This window comes from Citrus sinensis, chromosome 5, assembly GCF_022201045.2.
Source record: "Citrus sinensis cultivar Valencia sweet orange chromosome 5, DVS_A1.0, whole genome shotgun sequence".
Classification (NCBI taxonomy): Eukaryota; Viridiplantae; Streptophyta; class Magnoliopsida; order Sapindales; family Rutaceae; genus Citrus; species Citrus sinensis.
In genome coordinates, this window is record NC_068560.1 from 33,142,341 (window position 1) to 33,150,787 (window position 8,447).

The window sequence follows — 8,447 nt, forward strand, 5'->3', positions numbered from 1 at the left end:
ATAATGACACTTTTTTGTTCGCTTCCCCATTTCCAATATTTAATTAAATTATTACACTCGTAAGCGTAAACCGTAAATTATAAAAATATAAATATATATGTAGATAAATCGCGTATAAAAATGCTAACATCATTTTATTCGTCAGCATTGTTTGTAGCCGAAGCAAAAAAAACAGAATTCCAAAATCCATCCGTCCTTCTCTCGCTTTTTGAATTGCAATGGGGAGTGAGGAGGAGACGAAGAAGAAGAATGAGGTGTTCGATGCGGAGGCGGCGAGCTTGTTCGTGAAGGAGCTGAGAGGAACTTTTGCGTCTGGAAAAACGAAGAGCTACGGATGGAGAGTGTCTCAGTTGAAGAGTTTGATGAAGATGCTCAACGAGCGCGAGCCGGACATCGTCGACGCTCTTCGTCAAGATCTCGATAAGCCGGAACTTGAATCCTCCATTTACGAGGTCGTTTCAGCTTTTTCTCATTTTTTCTTTGTTTTTAAATACGACATTGACTCTGTTCTTTCTATTACGTTTTCACATATTTCGAGCTCATTATTATCACTATTATTTGATCATGATGATTATATTATAAGATCAATTCATCTTCGTAGATTATCGATTATATGCAATTTTGGAGTTTTTTTTTTCTATAAATTTTTTGAAGAGAAAATTTAATAAAATTTGTCTGCTATATATTTATGAAGGTTTCTGTTATCATTATTTTTGGAGTGGAACTTGAACTGGATGATTGATGATTCAGTTTTGAGACGGGGAAATTTCAACAACCCTTTTATATGACGTTTGGTTTGACGTGCAGTGCTTGCTTTAAATGATACAATGCCATAGGTTTTACTTATGTTTAGCTTTGTGTTATGTGTGCCTACACAAGGCTTAAACAAAAAATAGTGAGATATGTGGGCCTAATTTAGAGTGGTATTATTTTTGGGTACTTTGTTGTGCGTGTTCACCTAATATGTATGTCTAGTTGCATATGATTTGATTCCATGCTAAATTTCTTTTCCCATGGAATATGATCACGGTTCTTATGATGGGATTGATTAATGGTGCTGCTATAGATGTCTATTTTATCTACAATTAAATCTTGTAAACAATTATGGTAAACATTATTGGCTGGGCAATTAGTGGTAGGGTTGTGGAAGAGTTGATATCCTAAAGAAACCTCAACGGCGTATTGATTTGTTTTTCAGTTTGTTATTCTGTTGTCATTAATTCTTTGTACTTTTTTACTTTTGCTTTACATCGGAATATTGATGTACAAGAAGGTGGTTATAAATCATGGCGTAAAGTGGTAAGGTTTGGGATCTCTGTGTGAAAAATTTATGAATAGATATCAGGAGCATTAATGATACACCTACATAGCTCTGACAAAATTTTGCAATTTTATTTTTGTCTTCAAAATACCCAGTAACATTTTGACTTGAAATCAACATGTGGGGCTTAGGTCTCATTTTTTCTTCCCCCTTTTTCTCTCTCCTTTTGAAGGAACATGTGTAAACTTCTGCTTAATGGGGCATATCTGTTGTAACAGGAGCTGCTAAGTTACATCATTTGGCTCATTTTACTGATAGGTTGATAGTTCTCTTATTAATGAAGAAAAGTTCTTCCGAACTCTGTTTTCATGTTCATGAATTTATGCCCATTTTTTAACATTGAGATGATTTTATCTTTGGGCTACCAACTACTTTGTAAAATATATGGGACAATATGTAGATGACTGGAATATGAACTTAAAAATTGGGACAAAGAGGAAAATATATGTACAAGAGTCAAATAACTCCAAAAATTAGTAGAAATTAGGAGCCACACTATTGATAGTTGGGAATCTGGATGTGTGAACTGTTAGAAATTAGATAGTCACTTATTTAATTTCTTGCGATGGAAATTAATGCAGCAGCCTTTGCTAGATGTTTGAAATTATTTTAATTAACTCAATGTTTAAAGCAGATATTTAGAGTCTACAAGTCTTGGTTACAGAGGCTGGTGCTCTGTTTCCTTTAACATGTGAGCACCTTAATTCAAACCTGTGCCTTTAGGTTTAAGTTGATAAGCTTGCAACAGAAATTCAAGTCAAAGTTAAAACAACAAGTGGAATAGAGAATTAACACGAGTACTAATCCTCTGCATTTGTTGTTGTTGTTGCACTTTTAACAAGATTTGCTGGTGTTTTGTTTCTTTCTGGTCATATGTTATATGTGGGTGCGTAATTCTGGAACTCTTTTTGGTTTGGTGGTAAACTGAAGGCAACTGTCCTGGAGCTTCTCATTATTGCATGGAAGTTTTATATGAAGCATAGTCTACTTCACTTTCCTCTGGTGTTGATTTATAGGGTTTGCTTGGCAGGTAGCATTGTTGAAGACTTCTATCAAGTCAGCACTCAAGGAACTAAAACACTGGATGACACCAGAGAAGGCAATTTGTTCAGAACCTCCTATCTATATGGAAATTCATTTTGTGACTAATATTGGTAGTCTTTGAATTAAATTTAATTCAACATGTTGCTCATAGTGCAGGCTAAAACTTCAATTACAACTTTTCCTTCATCAGCTGAAATAGTGCCAGAACCATTTGGTGTTGTATTAATCATCTCACCATGGAATTATCCTTTCTGTACGTTAGACATTCTGGTGATTTTTTTTTTCATATTTTACAGTGGATTAAGATGGCATTTTAATCAGATCTGATGCCTTTGTTTCTCATATTTTAGAAAATAATAACTTCAACTCTTTCCCAGTGTTGTCTCTCGATCCAGTTGTTGGGGCTATTGCAGCTGGTAATGCTCTGGTTCTAAAGCCATCTGAAGTTGCTCCAGCATCGTCTTCATTGCTTGCAAAACTAGTTGGTGAATATATGGATTTGTCTTCCATAAGGGTTGTTGAAGGGGCAGTTGCTGAAACGTCTGCACTGCTTGATCAAAAGTGGGATAAAATATGTTATACAGGTTCTTATTATCAATCTTTTATGTACAATTTCTTCTAGCATGATATAAGGCTCATCTTAATGTGGGTTAGAATTCTTTTTTCTTTTTCTAAATTATGGTGGCATGTATTTTGATGTGAAGAAGACGGAATGTTTTTGCATTGCTCAAGGTTGAAATGGTTAGAAACATAATAGGATTTTTGGGCCCACTTCAAGTTTTTCCAATTTTTTTTTCTTTTTTTAAAAGGTAAGGGGGTGGGCCAAACCCAAATAATTTTTTTTTTCCCTTACCTCCCCCAAGGCTCGAATCCGGGTGGCCAGCTGCTGTTACCAACCCGACCATGCCCTTGGGGGCAAGTTTTTCCAATTTTGTTTCTTTACACTTATGGAATAAATGCACATCTACAACAAGGAGGCGTGGATTTCAGCGGTTCAAACACAAAATGGTTGACTAGCATATCTCACCAGTGAGGTACTGAATGGCTGGGTTGAAGATTTTAACTAGACCAAGTAGAGGAAAATATTTTAAAAAGAGGAATCTAGTGGAAATTCTTTTACGTCTTGTTTACTTAGGAATCTACCATCCTATTAGTGGGGGTCTTTTTAAGTCGGGCAATTGTACATTCAAATAATCTGTCATGGTAGAGGAAAATATGGGACAACTACAGTTTGGTTTTATTGTTTCATATATTTAACCTTTTAGTGGAGGAGGCTGTTTCAGCTAGGTGGGGAGAAAGAAAGAGAGAAAAGATTGGTGCTTTTTGGCATGTCGTTAAACTGCATATTTTCATACTTAACTATGGATATAATGAAATAAGTCACAAATAATCCTTGAATGTAGGCAATTCAAGAGTTGCACGCATTGTGATGGCTGCAGCTGCAAAGCATCTAACACCAGTTCTTTTGGAGCTTGGAGGAAAATCTCCAGTTGTCTTTGATTCGGGCATCAATTTAAAAGTATAAAGCTTTCCTTCTCTGTGTAGTCAAGAAAATCAAAATCCCATAGTCATTTACTTGCTGCTAATTCTACCATGTCTGCCACCATTGCATCTGACATACTGCTATATATTAAAGGTTGCCTGTAGGCGGATGATTATGGGCAAGTGGGGTTGTAATAATGGACAAGCATGCATTTCTCCTGATCACATTATAACGACCAAAGATTTTGCTCCAAAGCTGGTAAGGTTGCTCATACTTGAAACATCTCTGAATCCATGTATTTATTCTCCACCTAAGCCTTTTTTCTGCAGCTAGAGTCTCTGAAAAATGAATTGGAGAATTTTTACGGGAAGAATCCATTGGAATCAAAAGACTTGTCCCGCATAGTCAATTCCAACCACTTTGCACGCCTGTCAAAACTCCTAGATGATGACAAGGTTTCTGGAAAGATTGTTCATGGAGGCGAAAGGGACAAAAACAAACTGTGAGTGCTACTGTGTAGATGCTTGTTCTCTTTAACGCTTTACTTTTAGTTTCTGTTATAAACTGTGGGCCTGTTATAACAATAATCTTCCTTCCATGGCAGGAGGATTGCTCCCACCCTCTTATTAGATGTCCCGCGAGACTCTTTGATCATGAGTGAAGAGATATTTGGTCCTTTGCTTCCCATCCTTACGGTAGGGACTAAGCGTATTGTATTATAATGGCCTTACTTCTCTTTATTTTCTCTCTATTGTCGTTTCTCCCAGTGCTCCAATTTTTCTTTTAATTGCATTCTTCTCTTGAAGCATAAATTATAAAAGCAATATGAGATTGATCAACGGACTGCACCCACAATTCTGGTTTGGCTGCTGCTCTCCAAACCAAACACGGGACAGAGCACTAGTGATAAAATCATCATCACCTGTACCTGTAAAATAATATAAGAATATCGGTAAATGACATGACTTAAAAGCATGACATTTTCTCCCTTAAAGTTTGCCAACTTAAAAGTTTAACCTGGCATTGTCCTGTGAACAGATTTCTCTAGTTAGCTATCCGAATCTTGGGAATTCTCATGCGAACAAATTTATCTAGTTAGCTATCTGAATCTTGGTTAAGGAATATGCTGATGACTATTGGGTTTCACCAGTTACCGAGAATAAAGATAGTCTGCATCTTTTATTTGTGGATCTTTCATTTCCATTTTTTTTTTTTTTTTTTTATGGGTTTGGAGCAGGTTGACAAAATAGAGGACAGCTTTGATATTATAAATTCAGGAACAAAGCCACTTGCTGCTTATCTATTTACCAACAACAAGAAGCTCAAGCAGCAGTTTGTGGAAACTGTCTCTGCAGGGGGTTTGGTTATCAATGACACTGCTGTACATGTAATTATGCTTGCTCTTCTGAAAAATCACACCTTATTACGTTCATGCATTTGCACATACTGAAGATTGTGATATTCTCTGTGATTAAGGTTAAAGTGACTACTAGATGCTGCTGAGGACATGTATAAATTTTACTTAGCATTTGTTAGATTTTAGAATGTTGCTAAGATTGGTTGTGCTTTGATCATCTTTAGAGACATGGTTGTGTCAATCATGAAATCGGGTTACAGTTCATGAATTTGTTTGGAAAATTTCAATAGAAGCATTGTTTGATGGGTAAGGTTTTTGATTTTCACATTCTGATAATGCAGCTTGCTGTTCATTCTCTGCCATTTGGGGGAGTCCAGGAGAGTGGGATGGGAGCATACCATGGGAAATTCTCTTTTGATGTTTTCAGTCATAAAAAAGCAGTTCTATCTCGAGGTTTTATTGGTGATGTGCCTGTGAGATACCCGCCATACACAAAGGGCAAGCTAAGATTGCTGAAAGTTCTCATATCTGGTAGTCTACTTGGCATAATACGTGCCCTTCTGGGATGGTCGAAGGCATAAACAAGATAACTCTATGTTTCTGTCTTGACTTTATGTTATTTTTTCTGTATTTTTCTTCGTAATTTTAGGTACTCAAAACCATTTTGGAGTATCTTTCTCTTTCTCTGTATAACTTTATTTGAACAAGATTTGATTGGTTTCAAAATATGAGAGTAAAGTTAAAATTATCTGCATTGTCTGTATTTGTTTTGGCTTTATATTTAGTGATGTCTTACTGAATACAGCTCCTTTTCGGGTGCCTGAAGTGTGCCCGCTGACATAGTTGTAACAAAGATAGCGGCTGAAAAATGATGGAAACTGATCCGTTCTGTTAAATTAGCAGTACCGAATTGTTAAAGTGTTTCAGTTTATATTTTCAAATGTTAAATATTGTAGTTTAGTTACCGTAAAAACTTTGCTAATTTTTGGGTTCTTTCCCAAGGCATTTGTATGTCATGAATCCTATACTTTTCATCGGCAAACCTTGATTGAAGATTGAACCGTTATCAGCCTGAAACCATACATTTACCTATCATTTTACGATTTTTTTTTATTTGGGAGATCAACGGCTTGAATGAGTGCTGAAGGTTTATTTATGGCGTGATTAGTCGCTACAAAATGCCCGTCTCATAAGAAATCTAATAAATTTCTTAGTCATCTCTGAAATAGAAGAAAAACTTGCAACAAGAGAATCAATTTTACTCGGAATGCTAAGATTCTTCAACCAAGCACTAGTTTTCCCTTCTGGGTAAGATACAAAACCAAACTTGTGATTTGTGTTTGATTACTACATCTTCAAGTCTTTGTCCTATATTTTACAATGGTGTATGGTAAAATGAGTTTAGGTATATGGTGGTGACCTAAACATCAACAGGAGAGAAAAAGAAAAAAAAAAAAAAAAGGACGAGAAAATTACAGCTGTTATAGAACAAAACACAGTGCATAAACCCGCAATTCCCCTATAAAAGAACTAAATTAATAAGCGGATAATCAACAACAATCCTCTAAAATACCAAGAACATTTGAGCGTTGTTCATCTGTTAGTTCTGTTGGGAAATCAACGAGGAACAGCAACTTCAAGTTCCCTCTTGCTCCTTCAGGATCTTTTGTTGGCATGCCTTGCCCTTCTATCATCTTTACATAGCCAGGATGAATGATCTCGTCGTCAATCGACAAGTCCATCTTCTCTCCGCCGAGAAGAGGGACTGAAATTGTACAACCGGTAAGAGCTTTTACTAAAGGAATTTCTACGGCCAGTTCCAAATCATCGCCGTCTCTCCTGAATAGATGATGCCGTTTCTCTGCAACCAAAAAGATTATATCAGCTGGTTGAGTCCCCGGTACCTCGTTTCCCTTGCCTTCAAATGTAATCTTTGTTCCTTTTTTCCACCCTGGCTTCACTTTTATTGATAGCACCTCTTCATCTTGAATTAGTTGCCTGCCAAAACCAATAATATCAGCACAACATCAATCAAACTTATGCTTCTCGTAATTCGCATATCAATTGGTTAAACTTGCATGACATTCTTTAAAGGATAGGCCGATTGCTTAGACCTTTTCCATGCCAATAGAAAAATTGCTTGCTGTGTGTAAGTAAATTTTCCCTTGATTCAGTTTAAGAAAAGATGTTCAAGACTATGTCTCATATAATTTGCCGCTCCATTTTAATCCATTTAGTTGAAAGTGCTTCCACAAACTTTGTATTAGAATCAAGTCACAATATGTGAGTTATATTGGAAGAAAGGGAAAAAAGAAAAAAAAGAAAAAGGAATAATTGGGTTAATAAACAAACCCGGAGCTTGTAATGGCATCTCTTGTGATCTTGATCTTCTTGGTGCATCCAAAGCACAATTCCTCAAGGGTGCACTCAAGCTTCTTCTCCACGGCCGGAGGTTTAACTGGAATCCCAGTTGAGTTTGAATACATGATTGGAGTGGTGCTCCTCCGGCTTGTATTTCGCGAAAGACTAGCCGGAGAGGCACCGGGATGACCAGTCAACTCGGCGCTTTTCCGACTTATGCTTCGATATAAAGATGACGGTGTTGGCGAAGGGCTTCTTCGGCTGGCGCTTCTCGAGAAAGGAGAGGGACTCCTTCGGCTGCTGCTTCTTGAGAAATAAGATGGCAAGAGAGGAAAGATGTTATCGACGCTCCGGCGTTTGGAGAGACCCCCTGGGGAGTTCGGAGTATCGGAGACTCCGATTCCGTCAACGTTGTATCTATAGCTGTGAACTCCTTGCATGGTTTCTTCGTCTGAGTTATCCTCTATGCCCTAAAATGAAATTCGAGACAATCACATCATGCATGCATGCACAATTCACGTATAAAATGTTTAAAGAGAAGCCCTAAATAGAAAAGATAAAAATATTATCTTAATACTTTGTTAATAATTTTTGCATGTGAAATCAATTAAAGGCGGTAAACATGCATGTGAAATCAAAAAAAGAAATCAATTAATTATGTTAAAAATTCCAACAATTTTAACTTCTTAAAAGAAAAACCAAATCTATAAGAACATAAAAGCAAATACATACTTGCACAAATATATGTACCTTATTATGGGGGTGTGGTTCTCCATCACCAGCTTCAAAATTCGTTTCGCGTTGGTGTTCAGTTTTGCTTTCGTCATTTTTCTTTTTATTGCGCCATTTTGTGAATAATAATTTGTAAAACTTGAAAAGAA

The 8,447-nt window shown here is 36.6% G+C and overlaps 2 protein-coding genes across 2 annotated transcripts; one reads left to right on the forward strand and one right to left on the reverse strand.

Annotated features, from left to right (window-relative positions):
- The first annotated feature begins 130 nt into the window (after positions 1–130).
- Positions 131–5,953, forward strand: LOC102611460 (aldehyde dehydrogenase family 3 member H1). Its single transcript, XM_006472741.4, has 10 exons — positions 131–452; positions 2,352–2,420; positions 2,522–2,618; positions 2,743–2,949; positions 3,769–3,884; positions 4,002–4,106; positions 4,178–4,350; positions 4,453–4,543; positions 5,086–5,235; positions 5,547–5,953. Exons 1-10 carry the CDS (start codon positions 219–221, stop codon positions 5,784–5,786), a joined length of 1,482 nt encoding a protein of 493 aa, XP_006472804.2. The 5' UTR covers positions 131–218; the 3' UTR covers positions 5,787–5,953.
- Positions 5,954–6,498: 545 nt separating this feature from the next.
- LOC102624484 (uncharacterized) lies at positions 6,499–8,006 on the reverse strand. The gene is made up of 2 exons (XM_006472960.3): positions 7,558–8,006; positions 6,499–7,203 (listed from the first exon to the last, which is right to left on the reverse strand). The coding sequence occupies exons 1-2, from the start codon at positions 8,004–8,006 to the stop codon at positions 6,756–6,758; spliced, it is 897 nt and encodes a 298-aa protein (XP_006473023.2). The 3' UTR covers positions 6,499–6,755.
- Between the last annotated feature and the right edge of the window lie 441 nt (positions 8,007–8,447).

What these genes read in the sequence shown, in the direction of transcription:
- LOC102611460 (XM_006472741.4), top strand. Translation starts at nt 219, where the DNA reads ATGGGGAGTGAGGAGGAGACGAAGAAGAAGAATGAGGTGTTCGATGCG. An exon ending in ACCATGGAATTATCCTTTCT is followed by an intron (nt 2,619 to 2,742) that starts GTACGTTAGACA and finishes ACTCTTTCCCAG; the next exon opens with TGTTGTCTCTCGATCCAGTT. An exon ending in GGATAAAATATGTTATACAG is followed by an intron (nt 2,950 to 3,768) that starts GTTCTTATTATC and finishes CCTTGAATGTAG; the next exon opens with GCAATTCAAGAGTTGCACGC.
- LOC102624484 (XM_006472960.3), bottom strand. Translation starts at nt 8,006, where the DNA reads ATGCAAGGAGTTCACAGCTATAGATACAACGTTGACGGAATCGGAGTC. An exon ending in GATGCCATTACAAGCTCCGG is followed by an intron (nt 7,204 to 7,557) that starts GTTTGTTTATTA and finishes TGGTTTTGGCAG; the next exon opens with GCAACTAATTCAAGATGAAG.